Here is a 17,450-nt window from a genome sequence, read left to right on the forward strand (position 1 = left end):
TTCTTATTCTGCATACATTCATTAAGCAAGAACTATGAGTAAAGCCTTGAAGCACTGTACCAGGCCTTGTGGAAGACTCAGAAAAGAACAGAGCCTAGTCCCTAAAACTGGGAGTTTATAGTCCTGTGGGGAAGGTAAGACATATACATAAATAATTATAATATAATCCAAATGTGATCCTTGTTAAAAGAGATGCACGGACAAAAGTTCAAGAGTTCAGAAGTGGGGGAGTACCTAAAAGTGGCCACCCTTGTCTCAGATAACTCTTTTGGAGTTATATAGGATATAAATAAAGGGTATTTTATACATAGGATATATAGTTATGCCACGTTTTTTTTTTAAAGATTGGCACCTGAGCTAACATCTGTTGCCAATCTTCTTTTTTTTCCCTTCTTTTCCCCAAAGCCCCCCAGTACATAGTTGTATATTCTAGTCGTGAGTGCCTCTGGTTGTGCTGTGTGGGACGCTGGCTCAGCATGGCCTGATGAGCGGTGCCATGTCCACGCCCAGGATCCAAACCAGTGAAACCCCGACTGCTGAAGCAGAGCGCGCGAACTTAACCACTTGGCCACAGGGCCGGCCCCAGGATATATAGTTATATAGGATATAAATTTCAATGAAATTCTTCATTAAAACCAGGGGCCACTTTTAATTAATCTTATTATCCGCTTCTGTATCACGTGCAAGGAAGGGATAAGAAGACGGACTGATAGAAAAAAGCAAGAGTTGACACGGGTTGATTTGGGTTTTTCTGGTGTATTCTGCATGCTTCCTTTAGGATAAAAAAAACAAAGGGAGGATTCAGAGCCCAAAGGATGTCTGGGGCTCCTAAAAGCCCTCCTCATATAAGAGTTCCTTGCCCTACTTCTTACCAATTAAAGATTTACTTGGGATGAACAAACTCATCTTAGAAGAGTTAGGCCTGGCCTTGTGAATCACTGTAATCTAACAGCTTTCCTCCAAAAAAGAGATCGGGCCTCAGGTCAGTTCTGATCTGGAAAAGAGCTGGAGGAGGAGAGAGAGCATAAATTTCATGTATTGTAAAGCCCTTCAGGGAAAAGTATCAAATTTGAATTTATGACCTTACCACAAGCGAGGAGGGACGAGTTACCTACTAGCAGAAGTTATCAGATTAATTACTTCAGAAGTATCTCACGGTATACAAGAAGAAGAATGGGAGAAGAAATTTTTAAAAAAAGATTCAAAAGAAGTAGGAAAAGGTTTAAAGAAAGGAAGAAATATACCCCTACCCACAAGAAAAGCTAAAAAATTTGTTTGACTGTAAATAGAGTATTTTAGTGTGATTTCAGGAAAACTGTGGATAATATAAATATATCACACTAAACTGCTTATGAGGCCCATTGCAAGAAGATGTTGCTACTGACCAACCTCCCCAAGAAAGGCCAGCAGGAACACTTCTTATCATATGCTGCATCCTGTTTACCTCAGCCATCAGAAGAAATCCAAGCATCCTGGTCATCATTTATCATCTGGACGCTTGTCCCCATCCAGCTCTCTACTTCCCCACTCTGACTCTAACTCACCACCATTCCAGACTCTCCGCATCCTTCCCTGTGCCTCGCATCACGCAGACCCGGGTCAACGTCCCCTTCCCATCAAGATATCCCCACCACCCTATCTACAACAGCCATTCCCATCCCATTTTTACTCCCTTACCCTACTTTACATTTTTCTCCTGAGCACTTTTTATTAAATGTCTATTTCTCTCTTTGTCTACTGTGTATTTACCCCACAAGAATGTAAACTGATGTAAATTCCAGGAGAGAAAAGACTTTGTTTATTGCTGTATCCCCAGTGACTACCAGCACAATATCTGGTAAATATTAAGTATTCAACAGATATTAGCTGAATGAATAAATGAGAAGTACATAGTAATTTTTAATATATCTTTTAAAAATGTTTAACACTTTACTTGTCAAATTCCTGATGGCATATGTAACAAATAATTAGGGACATTTTCACATAGTTATGTAAACACATACATGCTATAATGATAAACAGCAAAGATTTCTAAGAATACTGAAGTGGGAAAATAAAGGCTCAGAGAGGACTCAAAGGATTAACATCTAACCAATTCCAAAACTGTATATAGAAAACAGTAACTTGCAAAATTTATATTACAGTACAAGTACAAAGTAAGCTAGCTTTCCTTTCTACAAGATAAAAGTACTTTATTTTTGCCTTATCTATAAAATAACAAAGGAAGAAAACATCAGAATTCTAACTTGTTTCCTAACTACGATAATAAAAATGCCTTTGGAAAAATGATGTATCTTAAGCAACTTGTGTTCATTGAAGACATGCATATCTTCTTTTTATCCATAAAACTAAAAATATATGGACTGACTCCTTGCTCTATGCCTTTTCTCTTCTTGAAAAGCCTTCTTTGATCTCGAATCCTCAAACATCTATTACTCTATCTTTCCTTTGCACTGCCACTCTTTTCCAACTGAGGTCTTCATGTATCGACTTTATTTTCTTACACCCCATCCTCTCCTTAATTCTCAGTAATGAGGTGACTACCCAGCTATTCCACTGAAACTGTCCTAGAGAGAAGCAATGCACTTCTAATTACCAAAGCCCACAGCCTTTTCTCCTGACTGCTCTACACTGTTGAATGCTAACAAGCACCCTCCATGCTCTTGGTATTGCTTCCTTCCTCAGCCTCTATAACCCATCCTGGTTTTGCTCCTAGCTCTCTGAAGTCATCTTTCTCATCACACCCATGTAGGCATCACCTTCAGCTTTAGACAAGAGAGTTGCATACTATTCTAACTTTGGAGTGATGATTCAAATTTGCTGTGTCACTTCATTTATTCATTCAACAAACATTTACTGAGCACCTATTATGTCGGAGATAGTGGACTAGGCCCTGGGATCAAACAACAAAACAAGAAATGTTTGGTCACAGCCCTCAAATACAAGCAAGTACAAAGAAAAATGCTTATGTTTAAATCAGCAGCAAGATATAGGCAGCCTGGAAACTAAAATGATGATTTTTTCCCCCTTAATTTCCTTAGGTGGCAGTGTTTCAACATAAGCAATCTAAGGCAAGAACATACCAGAGGCAAAATAATTTACAAGGAAAAAAGTATGAAATGGAAAGGAAAAAGACTTTACTCACTGTTGTAAATGCCAGCAGCTCCTCCTCAGTTAACTTATGCACCGGATTATTCTTTTGGAAATTTGTGCTTTAAATTAAAAAAAAAGAAAATTAATTCTACAATGCATGTTGTAACTAATGAAATATAACTTTTAAAAGGCAAAGTAAACTCTATTTATATATTTGAAAGCACATATTTTTATGTTATTGTATTGTATACAAATATAGATATGAATGTGTGAAAGATAAGTAGTACAAAAAGTAATAAATGCCGACAAATAAAATGTGGTTGGTGTACTAAATGTCAACAGAATTTATCTTACTAGGAAAAAAGAAAACCAGTATGTGCCACTCCACAAAGAAAACGAAAAGAATTAATATGGCACCAACTCCTGTGTATTAAACTCACGCCAAAAAAAAATATTACTATAACCATTAGACAGGCAAAACTTAAGAGGCTGTCAAAGAGGCAGAACGATAGGAATCCTTAGATCCTGCTGGTCCAAGTATGATTCGGTAGACTAATTCTGAAAAACAATTTAGCACTATCCTATAGAGTGATCATTCACGTATCCTGAAATCAGTAATTCCATCCTCTGTATAGAGTCCAGAGAAATTCTTGAACAATTGTACCAAAAATCATATACACAAATATCCATGGTAATATTGTGTGTAATAGGGGAAATCCATTAACAAACCAAATATCCGGATGGGGCAGAGCAAAATGGCGGGGTGAGCTGACCCGGGATTCTCTCCCCTCCAAAATACAACAAAAGATTGGAAGAACTGAATTTCAGAGAATAAACATAATGCCAGCTCGTTAGAGACCTACAATACCAAGAAGGCGGAGATCATAAACCTAGCTTTACCCCTTCGGAGGTGCTGGAACGGTAGGAGAGAACATCGCTCCCTCCCCTAGAGTCTGCGATCGCTGCGGCGCGGGTCAGGAAGGAGCGGGGGAGGGGACGCGTGACGGGGGGATCATCCAGGACTCCTGCCGCTGATTCAGTGGAGACCCGCTGACGGGGGGAAAGCTTCTGTCTGCGGGGACCCTATAAATCAAGGGCCTTGGGAGACCAGAGAACAGAACTGATCTGAACCGAGACCGGCGCGTGTGAGTAACAGCCCCTCCCCCCTAACAAAGCCAGTGGGCGCAGCCATCTTGCCCCAAGGCAGAGAGCTAACACGCCGCTCTCGACCCCCATCTAGTGGCGACAGGCTGTAACTGCAACTGAATTCTACCACCATGAGAAAAAACCGCTCCTGTACCATCCAGCAATTTATGAAAGCCCCAGACCAGAAGGAAAACAATAAAAACATAGAATTAAGTCCTGAGGACTTGGAAGTAGGTAAACTAAGTGATAATGAGTTCAGAGCAGCTATAATAAAAAAACTCAATGAGGTAGAGAGAAAGAGAGAGAAACAAGCCGAGTTCTGGAGTTACTTCACAAAAGAGATTGAAATCATAAAGAAGAATCAAACAGAATTACTTGAGATGAAAAACACAATGGACCAGATAAAACAGAATACGGATTCCCTCAATGCCCGTGTAGATAACATAGAGGAGAAAATCAGCATAATCGAAGATAGACAGGCTGAATGGCACCAGACAGAGGAAGAAAGAGAACTAAGAATTAAAAAAAATGAGGAAAATCTCCAAGAGATAATGGATTCAATGAGGAGTAAGAACATAAGGATCATAGGAATTCCTGAGAATATGGAAAAGGAAACTGGAGCAGAAAGTGTGCTGAACGAAATTATTGAAGAGAACTTCCCAAATCTAGGGATCGACGGAGAAATGTGTGTAGAGGAGGGTTTTAGATCTCCTAGATTTGTCAATGTAAAAAGACCTACTGCAAGGCACATAGTAGTAAAGTTGGCAAAAAGGAAAGATAAGGAAAGAATACTCAGGGAAGTAAGAGAAAAAAGGAGAATAACCTATAAAGGAGCCCCTATCAGACTGTCAGCGGATTTCTCTACAGAAACCCTACAAACTAGGAGAGAATGGAGTGACATATTCAAAGCTTTAAAGGATAAAAATCTTCAGCCAAGAATACTCTATCCAGCAAGAATTTCCTTCAGATATGAGGGAGAAATTAAATCTTTTCCAGACAAACAAAAGTTAAGGGAATTTGTAACCAAAAGCCCTCCATTACAAGAAATCCTCAAGAAGGCTCTCATACCTGAAAAAAGAAAAAAGGGAGAAAGGGGACACAATCCACAGACTAGGGAGACCGATGGATAGAACCAGAACAGGATAGCAAATATTCAATTGTAGCATTAGGGTAAAGGTAAGGAAACTACCAAAACAAGGACGATCTTAGCACTCTAACTACCAATTAATAAGACGAGTTGGAATAAGAAATGAAAATAATTATTTAGGAGGGGAAGAGCAAAGGGTCTAAATCAGTATTGGTCAAGTAAGTAAGAGACCACCAGAGAATAGACTATATTATACACGAGATTCTAAATACAAACTTCAAGGTAGACACTAAAATAAAGTACAGAACAGAGTCACAAATCATAAATAAGGAAAAATCTAAGAAACCCAGCATAAGAAATTGCAGTATTAAATGGGTAGTCTAAAGCAAACAGGAAAAGAAACACAGGAAAACAAGATAATGAGTGACAGATTAACAGCACTAAGTCCACAGGCATCAATAATCACTCTCAATGTGAACGGATTGAACTCCAATAAAAAGACACAGAGTGGCAAAATGGATTAAAGAACAAGATCCAACAATTTGTTGCCTCCAGGAAACACACCTCAGCCCCAAGGACAAACACAGACTCAGGGTGAAGGGGTGGAGGACAATACTTCAAGCAAATAGCAAGGGAAAAAAGGCAGGTATTGCAATTCTTATATCAGACCAAGTGGATTTCAAAATAAGACAGGTAAAGAGACACACAGAGGAACAATATATAATGATCAAAGGGACACTTCACCAAGAAGAAATAACGCTTATAAATATCTATGCACCCAACACAGGAGCACCAAGATTCATAAAGCAACTATTAACAGACCTAAAGGAAGATGTTAAAAACAACACAATAATAGTAGGGCCCCCAACACCCCACTCACATCAATGGACAGATCATCCAGACAGAAAATCAACAAGGAAATAGTGGAGCTGAATGAAAAACTAAAACAATTGGACTTAATAGACATATATAGATCACTTCACCCTGAAACAGCTGAATACACATTATTCTCAAGTGCACATGGAACATTCTCTAGGATAGACCACATGTTGGGAAACAAGGCAAGCCTCTACAAATTTAAAAAAATTGAAATAATAACAAGCATCTTCTCAGATCATAGTGCTATAAGGCTAGAAATTAATTACAAGAAGAAAGCTGAGAAAGGCACAAAGATGTGGAGACTAAACAACACACTACTGAACAAGCAATGGATCATTGAAGAAATTAAAGTAGAAATAAAAAAATACCTGGAAACAAATGAAAATGATAGCATGCCATACCAACTCATATGGGATACAGCAAAAGCTGTCTTAAGAGGAAAATTCATCGCAATACAGGCACATCTTAACAAACAAGAAAAATCCCAAATAAGCAACCTTAAAGCACACCTAACTGAACTAGAGAAAAAAGAACAAATGAAGCCCAAAGTCAGCAGAAGGAGAGAAATAATAAAAATCAGAGCAAAAGTAAATACAATTGAAACGAAAAAGGCAGTAGAAAGGATCAATGAGACAAAGAGCTGGTTTTTGGAGAAGATAAATAAAATTGACAAACCACTAGCCAGACTTACAAAGAAAAAAAGGGAGAAAGCTCAAATAAACAAAATCAGAAATGAGCGAGGAGAAATAACAACAGACTCTGCAGAAATACAATAGATTATAAGAGAATACTACAAAAAACTATATGCCAACAGAATGGATAACCTAGAGGAAATGGATAAATTCTTGGACTCATACAATCTCCCAAAGCTCACTCAAGAAGAGGCAGACAATTTGAACAGACCAATCACAAGGAAAGAGATTGAAACAGCAATCAAAAACATCCCAAAGAATAAAACCCCAGGACCAGATGGCTTTCCTGGGGAATTCTACCAAACTTTCAGAGAGGATTTAATACCTATCCTTTTCAAGCTATTCCAAAAAATTAGGGAAGATGGAACACTTCCTAACACATTCTATGAGGCCAACATCACGCTGATACCAAAACCTGACAAGGACACCACGAAAAAAGAGAACTACAGGCCAATATCACTGATGAACATAGATGCAAAAATTCTAAACAAAATTTTGGCAACCAGAATTCAGCAATTCATCAAAAGAATCATACATCAGGATCAGGTGGGATTCATACCAGGGACACAGGGATGGTTCAACATCTGCAAATCAATCAACGTGATATACCACATCAACAAACTGAGGAATAAAAAACACATGATTATCTCAATAGACGCAGAGAAGGCATTTGACAAGCTCCAACAGCCATTTATGATAAAAACTCTGAACAAAATGGGCATAAAAGGAAACTACCTCAACATAATAAAGGCCATATATGACAAACCCATAGCCAACATCATACTCAATGGGCAAAAACTGAACCCCATCCCCCTGAAAACAGGAATGAGACAAGGATGCCCTCTATCACCACTCTTATTTAACATAGTACTGGTGGTCCTGGCCAGAGCAATCAGGCAAGAAAAAGGAATAAAAGGAATCCAAATAGGGAGGGAAGAAGTGAAACTCTCACTGTTTGCAGACGACATGATCTTATATATAGAAAACCCCAAAGAATCCATTGGAAAACTGTTAGAAGTAATCAACAACTACAGCAAAGTCTGCAGGGTATAAAATCAATTTGCATAAATCAGTAGCATTTCTATACTCCAGTAATGAACCAACAGAAAAAGAACTCAAGAATACAATACCATTCACAATCGCAACAAAAAGAATAAAATACCTTGGGGTAAATTTAACTAAGGAAGTGAAGGACCTATATAATGAAAATTACAAGGCCTTTCTGAGAGAATTGGATGACGACATAAGGAGACGGAAAGACAATCCATGTACATGGATTGGAAGAATAAACATAGTTAAAATGTCCGTTCTACCTAAAGCAATCTACAGATTCAACGCCATCCCAATCAGAATCCCAATGACATTCTTTACAGAATTAGAACAAAGAAACCTAAAATTCATATGGGGCAACAAAAGACCCCGAATTTCTAAAGCAATCCTGAGAAAAAAAGAACAAAACGGGAGGCATCACAATCCCTGACTTCAAAACATACTACAAAGCTACAGTAATCAAAACAGCATGGTACTGGTACAAAAACAGGTGCACAGATCAATGGAACAGAATTGAAAGTCCAGAAATAAAACCACACATCTATGGACAGCTTATCTTTGACAAAGGAGCTGAGGGCATACAATGGAGAAAAGAAAGTCTTTTCAACAAATGGTGCTGGGAAAACTGGAAAGCCACATGTAAAAGAATGAAAATTGACCATTCTTTTTCACCATTCACCAAAATAAACTCAAAATGGATTAAAGACCTAAAGGTGAGACCTGAAACCATAAGCCTTCTGGAAGAAAATGTAGGCAGTACACTCTTTGACATCAGTATTAAAAGGATCTTTTCGGACACCATGCCTTCTCAGAGAAGGGAAACAATAGAAAGAATAAACAAATGGGACTTCATCAGATTAAAGAGCTTTTTCAAGGCAAATGAAAACAGGATTGAAACAAAAAAACAACCCACTAACTGGGAAAAAATATTTGCAAGTCATATATCTGACAAAGGCTTAATATCCTTAATATATAAAGAACTCTCGCAACTCAATCACAAAACATCAAACAACCCAATCAAAAAATGGGCTGGAGACATGAACAGACATTTCTCCAAAGAAGATATACTGATGGCCAATAGGCACATGAAAAGATGCTCATCATCGCTGATCATCAGGGAAATGCAAATCAAAACTACACTAAGATATCACCTTACACCCGTTAGAATGACAAAAATATCTAAAACTAATAGCAACAAATGTTGGAGAGGTTGTGGAGAAAAAGGAACCCTGATACACTGCTGGTAGGAATGCAAACTGGTGCAGCCACTATGGAAAACAGTATGGAGATTGCTCACAAAACTAAAAATAGAACTACCATACGATCCAGCCATCCCACTACTGGGTATTTATCCAAAGAGCTTGAAGTCAGCAATCCCAAAAGTCCTGTGCACCCCAATGTTTATTGCAGCACTGTTTACAATAGCCAAGACGTGGAAGCAACCTAAGTGTCCAGCAACAGACGAATGGATAAAGAAGATGTGGTACATATATACAATGGAATACTACTCAGCTGCAAAACAGAACAAAATCATTCCATTTGCAATAACATGGATGGACCTTGAGAGAATTATGTTAAGTGAAATAAGCCAGCGAGAGAAGGATAATCTGTGTATGACTCCACTCATATGAGGAATTTAAAATTATGGACTAAGAACAGTTTAGTGGCTACCAGGGGAAAGGTGGGGTGGGGGGTGGGCACAAAGGGTGAAGTGGTGCACCTACAACACGACTGACAAACATTAATGTACAACTGAAATTTCACAAGATTGTAACCTATCAATAACTCAATAAAAAAAAAAAAACAAATATCCAAAAGGAGACTGATAAATTGTGAAATATTCACCCAACGGAATGCTATACTGCCAAGTAACCTGCAGCTCTACACAACATGAACGAATCACAGAAACACAATAACGAGAGGGAAAAAAATCACAGAAGACTACATATAGTAAAATACCACTTTTATAAAGCTCAAAGACAAACAAAATGAAGCCAATGTGAGTAAATATATGTTTTGAAAAGGCAAGAAAATGACAAACACAAAATTCAAGCTAGTGGTTACCTTTTGAGGAGAGCAGGACGACGAGACAGGGAAGAAACACAGAGACTGTGCTAATGATATTTGTAATCTTCTAGTTCTTGAGTGGTGGGTTCACTTTATTATTAAACTATATAATTTACATTTATATATTATATAAATTCTTTTGTATGTAAATATTACTTATATTAAGAATGAAAAGAAAATACCACTCCACAAAATAGGAGGACTTCCTTGTAATTTTCAGTATTTTTAGAGGAGTTTATAATGAGCATTAAATGTTTATATAATAATTTTTCAATGAACTATTTTTATTGTTGGTAAGAAAAAATAGCAAATGAAGAGAAAAGAATTATGAAATCACTTCATTTAAAACATACACAACATACCCACACACAGACATTTCTAGTTTGACTGCACAAAGGACTTTTGTACCAGGGCAGTAAGATGACCCAATTAACGCCTAAGGTCCTTTCAGTTATAAGACTATGATTCTGATGAGTGAACAAGAGCATAAATGTCATTCCATGATAAGAACCTCATCCAAAATGGATCAACATTCATCTCTCACACAGAAAATTCCAATCCTAAATTCATTGTATAAAGCATACAGACAAAGTGAAATGTGACAGGGTCATTACAAATAATCATGACACAGTCACTGAGTCAGGCCACCACTTTTGACCATAATTTACTGATTTAGGCTTAGCATATATTAATGCATACTTGAAAATCAGACAATTTTTTTTTTTGGTGAGCAAGTTTGGCCCTGAGCTAATATCTGTTGCCAGTCTTCCTCTTTTTGCTTTAGGAAGATTGTCCCTGAGCTAACATCTGTGCTCATCTTCCTCTATTTTTTTGTAGGTGGGACGCCGCCACAGCCTGGCCTGATGAGCAGTGTGTAGGTCTGCACCCAGGATCCAAACTCGCGAACCCTGGGCCACCAAAGTAGAGCATGGGAACTTAACCACTACGCCACCAGGCCAACCCCCAGATTGTTAATTAAAAGGAATTATCCTCCCCACTCCAGCAGTCTGAATTACTGAAGGACTGCTATATTTTAAGCTATATACTGCTATATTTAATTCCTCCCACAATGACTTTACACAAAAGCAATCAAGTATACTGAAGTATACTTGACCTGGGACAAGTTCCAGTGTGCAGTCCAGGTAGAATCAAACTCAAGCAGGAGGCCACAGAAGGGCAAGAGTAGACGGGAAGGAAATGAAGCCGGCCCCACTGTTTTGCCAGTCTATCAACTATAAGAATTTACCTTCTCTACATCTCCTTTCCAAACCAACCCACCCTGCCACAATGTCCAAGGTGCCTCTTCATAGGGTTTAGTGGCCATGGGGATCAGACAAAGATCAGGCAGTATAACAAAATCACTGTTTACAAACTGCACAGTAACTCAGTTCATGCAAATCATCACTTCACGGGTGTTCTAACCCAGAGGTTTATAAACTGTATTAGATGCTCTAAGATTCAGAATATGATCAAGTAGTTTCTACCAAACAATGAAGATGTAAATTGTCCATGAAATGCAGTCAGCACTTTAACTGTTCTATATATTGAGATTCCACCAAGATCTTATTTGGGGAAAATAACAGTATTTGAAGACAAGTATTTTCTTCTTGGCTTTTAGTCCCCTCTCAACTGTGAAATCTAACTCAGTACAGCTAAAGCTCAACAGACAGGAATGCCTAAATATATATATATTTGGCTTGATTTAATTTTCTGATTAATTGACAACTATGAATGTGTGAAAATAATGTTTTAAGAAACAGCATAAAAGAGAACTCAGAATTTGGGGTCAGTAAAACCTGGATTCAAACCCTAATTGTTGCTTTGTTATTCTGAGCAACTCATTTAGTTGTTTGAACTCTGTTTTGCCATCTGAAAAATGGTGAAAAATAACAACCTATAGGGTTACTAGAATATAAATCAGGGATAATGTGAAAGTACATGATATTCCTAGCACATAGTATTGCTTGTAAATGAATGCTATTTAGATTATTTAAACACTAAGTATCATTATGAATCGAACGGTAATTTTTCAGTGGTAAGCATAAATTCTGTCACTGGAATCAAATAATATGATAGGTCAATTGATTTGGATTTATAAACAGAACTCTACAGGTATGCTTCCTTTTAAACAAACAAAAGGGGACTGCAGAACTGAATTCTACTTTTGCATAAATGAAAACCTACCGTGAGTGTAAAGGAGGTAAAATGCTATGAGGGAAACACAAAAGAATGAGTTCTACTGAGTTAAAAGACAAGTCTTTTTTCCAAATGCATCCTTTTTTAAATTGCTATTACTAGTTTCAATACTGTAACTTTGTGAGATATCCTATTTTGAACATTCCTAAATCTCCAGACGGGAAATGTGATATTTATATAATCTGAGAGTACCTACCTAAAAAATGTTAATTACAAAGGTAAAAAAGAATAACTTTACGTTGGAGAAGCCTGGCAGACACCACTTTAATCATGGATCAAAGTTAATACCACCAGTAGTGGGACAAATCAAAATTGTGCTCTATCTTGCTGGGATACGAGAACCACAAAACTTCCCTTCTCTAATATCCCTGCTAATGAAGCATAATGTGAACCTAATCATAATTTTATAAATCAGACAAATTCAAATTGAGGGAACGTCTACAAAACAACTGGCTTATAAATTTCAAAAGTGACAAGATCATGAAAGTCAAGCAAAAATGAGGAACTATTTCAGATTAACAGATAGTAAAGAGACATGACAATGAAATGTAATGCATATGTTCTAGACTGGATCCTTTGCTATAAGGGAGATTATTGGCACAACTGGCAAAACTTGAATGGGGTCTGAGAATTAAATGATAGTAAATATAAATATTAATTTCCTGATTTTGATAGCTGTATTGTGGCCATGTACAAAAATACTCTTATTTGTTGGAAACACACACAAAAGTATTCAAGGGTGACAGAGCATCCCATTGGAAAATTATTCTCGAAAGTTCTTTCCAACGCCTTGCCCTTGCAACCTTTTCCAAGTTTGAAATTATTTCAAAACGGAAAAAAAAAAGGAAAAACTATTTCCACCACACATAAGGTTCTGTTCCTAGGTACGGCTAACCAAAGAAATTTTACTTATGAAGGAAAGAGAAGGATGAGTTTACAAACTCACAGGAGATTCCTGGGATTCCTAATCTCTAACCCTTTAAACGGCTGCCCAAGTATTCCTTCTGGATCTTCATAAGCATTACAAGATTCCCTATTCATCTAGAACTCTTGGGATCTCCTTGAATAAAGATTTCCCCAACACAAGAGAACCACATGCAAGGTGTTCAAAGTAGCCCAGTAAGTCACCAACTTACCAGATCCCAAGGATAACAGCAAGCTCTTCAGCACATAGGTCAGGCATCTGAAACTGTTCACAATCAGCTAATTTTATCTCATTCAGAACAGTATCATCATTGAGCTCAAGATTCTGGTGGAATACAAAAAAAATATTTAGACCAAAAATTAAATTTGATTCATTCAACAGATGGTATGCAATAGATTGCTAAGGGGGATAACTTGCATTTTTGTTTAAGATTATACAATGCCTACATATGGTCAACAGTCTGTTTCTAGTGAAAAACGTTATCAGGGACAATTTCTGTGCAGAAATGGAGGATGTGCCATCTAACCTCAGGAATGTACTGACAATAACAATAACAGGGAATAAGAGCTATCATTGGTTGAGCCTAGTATGCAAAAGCCCCTTTACTGATACAGGATTCAAAGCCAGATTATTCTATTCTCTACCTCTAAATTCTACTCTAAAACATCAACACCCAACTCTGTCTCTCAACAGTATAGTGTAATTAGTTGTGAAATGTTACAAGTGATTTGTTGTTAATTAATGACAGAAATATCAAATTGACAACCTGATTCTAAAATTTATATGGAAATACAAGGATCTACAATAGCCAAAACAACCTGAAAAAGAATAAAATCTGAGGACTTAGAGTACTTGACAGAGTACTTGCTTTCAAGAATTACTACAGGGGGGCTGGCCCCGTGGCCGAGTGGTTAAGCTCGCGCACTCTGCTGCAAGTAGCGCACTGTTTCGTTGGTTCGAATCCTAGGCGCGGACATGGCACTGCTCATCAAACCACGTTGAGGCAGCGTCCCACATGCCACAACTAGAAGGACCCACAACGAAGAATATACAACTATGTACCGGGGGGCTTTGGGGAGAAAAAGGAAAAATAAAATCTTTAAAAAAAAAAAAAGAATTACTACAGGGCTGGCCTGGTGGCCAAGTGGTTAAGTTCTCGCACTCTGCTTCGGCAGCCCAGGCTTTTGCCAGTTCGAATCCTGGGCACAGACATGGCACCACTCATCAAGCCATGCTGAGGTGGCATCCCACATGCACAACTGGTAGGACCCACAACTAAAAATAGACAACTATTACCAGGGGGCTTTGGGGAGAAAAAGGAAAAATAAAATCTTTAAAAAAAAAAAAAAAAGAATTACTACAAAGCCAAGAAAGTGTGGTACTGGCATTAAGACAGACATGAAGAAGAATGGAATAGAATAGAGTAAAAAAATTTAGACCCATGTTATATGGTCAATTGATTTTTAACAAAGGTGCCTAGGTGATTCAACAGATGAAAGTCTTTTCAATAAATCATGTTGGAACAACTGGATATCCATTTGGGGAAAAAAACGACCCTCTACCCTTATCTCATACCAAATACAAAAATTAAACCAAAATTGATCAAAGACCTTAATGTAGAAGGTAATACTAAAATACTTCTGGAAGAAATCATAGGAGAGAATATTTACAACCTTGGGGTAGACATACAGTCCTTACTTAGGACACAAAAACATGAACCACCAGAGAAAAACTTAATAAATCAGATATCATCAAATTAAAACTTCTGCTCTTTAGAAACATAGTTAAGAAAATGAAAAGCCAAGCTACAGACTCAGGGAGTATATGCACAAAACAAATATCTGAAAAAGGACTTGTATTCAGAACATGGAAAACTCTTAAAACTCAATAATAAAAAGATAAACCCAATTAAAAAATGGACAAAGGATCTGTACAGACACTTAAGAAGATATACAAATGGCCAATAAGCACACAAAAAGATCCTCAATAATAGTAATCAACAGAGACATACTAATTAAAATCAGAACTACTTAGTACGCACACATTAGAATGGATAAAATTAAAAAGACTGACAATAGCAAATGTTGACAAGGATCTAGAACAATTAGAACTTTCAGATATTGCTGGTAGAAATGTAAAATGGTACAACCACAGAAAAGTTTGCCAGTTTCTTAAAATTAACATACATTTACCGTATGAGCTATGAATTCCACCCCTAAGTAGTTTCCCACAAGAAATGAAAACATATGTCCACACAAAGATATGTATATAAATGTTCACTGCAGTTTTATCTATATTAGCCCGAGACTGGAAACAACCCAAATGTTTGTCAACAGGTAGATTTTAAAAAGTTATGCTACATCCATCCAATGGAATTCTAACCAGCAATAAAAAGGTCGTACTGACACAAGCAACCACATAGACAAATCTCAAAAACACTATCCTGAGCAAAAGAGGCCAGATACAAAAAAGTACATACTATATGATTTCATTCACACGAAATTCTAGAAAAGGAATACTATCTCTAGTCACAGAAAGTAGATCAATGATTATTTAGGGCCATAGGAGTGGCGGATTAACTGAAAAGTGGTATGATGGAATTTTCTAGGGTAATGGAACATATCTTGACAGTAATGGTTGAGTGTATATATTTGTCAAATCTCATCAAATTGTACGAATAAAATAGGTCAATTTTTCTGTAAGTTATATTTCCATAAAATTGATTTTTAAAAAAATGAGTTATCAAAAAATAATAAAATCACAATGAGATATCACCATACACACACTTGCTGGAATGGCAAAAATTAAAAAGACTGACAATACCAAGCATCGGCAAGGACACAGAGAAACTGGCGCTCTCACAGATTGATGGTGGGAATGTAAAATAGTACAACCACTTTGGGAAGGAGTTTAGGAGTTTCTCATCAAGTTACAAATATACTTATCACACAACTCAGTCATTCCATTCCTAGGTATTTACCCAAGAGAATTAAAAACATATGTTCACACAGAGAATTACACATGCATGTTCCAAGCAGCTTTATTCACTACAGCCAAAAACGAGAAACAGCTCAACTGTCCACCAACAGGTGAATGGATAAACACACTGTGGTTTATCCATACAATGAAATAATACTCAGCAATAATCAGGAGCTAATAACTGGTATCACACCATGGATAATCTCAAAAACATCATGCTAAGCAAAAGAAACCGGACAGAGTATTATTATATGATTCCATTTATTTGAAATTCTAGAAAAAGCAGCTCCAATCTGATAGAAAGCAGATCAGAAGTAGGGGAAGTTTGGGGCCAGACCTGTGGCCGAGTGGTTAAGTTCGTGTACTCTGCTGTGGGGGCCCAGGGTTTCACCGGTTCGGATCCTGGGCATAGACATGTCACCGCTCATCAGGCCACGCTGAGGCGGCGTCCCACATGCCACAACTAGAAGGACCTGCAACTAAGATATACAACTATGTACCGGGGGGATTTGGGGAGATAAAGTAGGGGAAAAAAAAAAAAGACTGACAAGCGTTGTTAGCTCAGGTGCCAATCTTTAAAAAAAAAAGAAGTAGGGAAAGTGATTGACCACAAAAGAGCATAAGTGGACTTTTTGGCATAAGGGAAATTGCTCTTTATTTTGATTGCAGTGGTGGTTACATGGGTCTATCTGTTTGTCAAAGCTCAGTGTTCATTTAAAATAGGTGAATTTTATTTTATGTAAATTATTCCTCAAAAAACTTGATTTAAAATCTTTTTCTTATTCAATAAGAATAACTAAAAACTAAGAAGACTTTAGAAGCTAAATGGAGCTAGGCTTAGCCCCCAGTTTCAGAAGGCTGGAAACTGCCTGTGGAGAAGAGGCCAACCTCTTAACTGGTAAGCCGTTATTCTGCCCAAATCGCGGCCCAAAGGCACAGCTTTCCTTGTCTATCCTCAAATTCCCCCTAACTGTAGGCCTAGCGCTATCCACAGGGTTTCAAGAAAAGAGTACAGCAACCTCCAACAACTAATGATGGGAGGAAGACAGAATCCAGGCTGCTGTTCAGTCTCCACTGAACAAGTGGCCTTTCCTCCCTGAACCAGCACCTTCAGAAGGCAGGGCTGGCAGGTGGACAGCACAGCCTCGTGGCCATCCATTTTCAACACAGGCCTTTCAGAATTTTTAAAACACAGCCAGATGTAATTTTAAATTTTCTACTAGCCACATTTTAAAAAGTGAAAAAAAGAAATTATTTAACCTAATACATCAAAATTATCCCTGTATCATTTATCAATAGAAAATTACTAACTAGATATTATACATTCTTTCTTCTT

At 37.5% G+C, this 17,450-nt stretch overlaps 1 protein-coding gene across 4 annotated transcripts in view; it reads right to left on the reverse strand.

Annotated features, from left to right (window-relative positions):
• Nucleotides 1–17,450, reverse strand: part of TTC27 (tetratricopeptide repeat domain 27) — a 177,548-nt gene that overhangs the window by 125,740 nt on the left and 34,358 nt on the right. For all 4 annotated transcript variants that reach the window (XM_001501379.7, XM_023619259.2, XM_070236482.1 and 1 more), the window contains 2 exons: nucleotides 13,347–13,459; nucleotides 3,146–3,212 (listed from right to left, as the gene is read on the reverse strand). In XM_001501379.7, the coding sequence (XP_001501429.2) occupies nucleotides 3,146–3,212; nucleotides 13,347–13,459 (180 nt within the window). The remainder of the gene's footprint in view (nucleotides 1–3,145; nucleotides 3,213–13,346; nucleotides 13,460–17,450) is intronic.

This window comes from Equus caballus, chromosome 15 (genome assembly GCF_041296265.1).
Source record: "Equus caballus isolate H_3958 breed thoroughbred chromosome 15, TB-T2T, whole genome shotgun sequence".
Taxonomy (NCBI): Eukaryota; Metazoa; Chordata; class Mammalia; order Perissodactyla; family Equidae; genus Equus; species Equus caballus.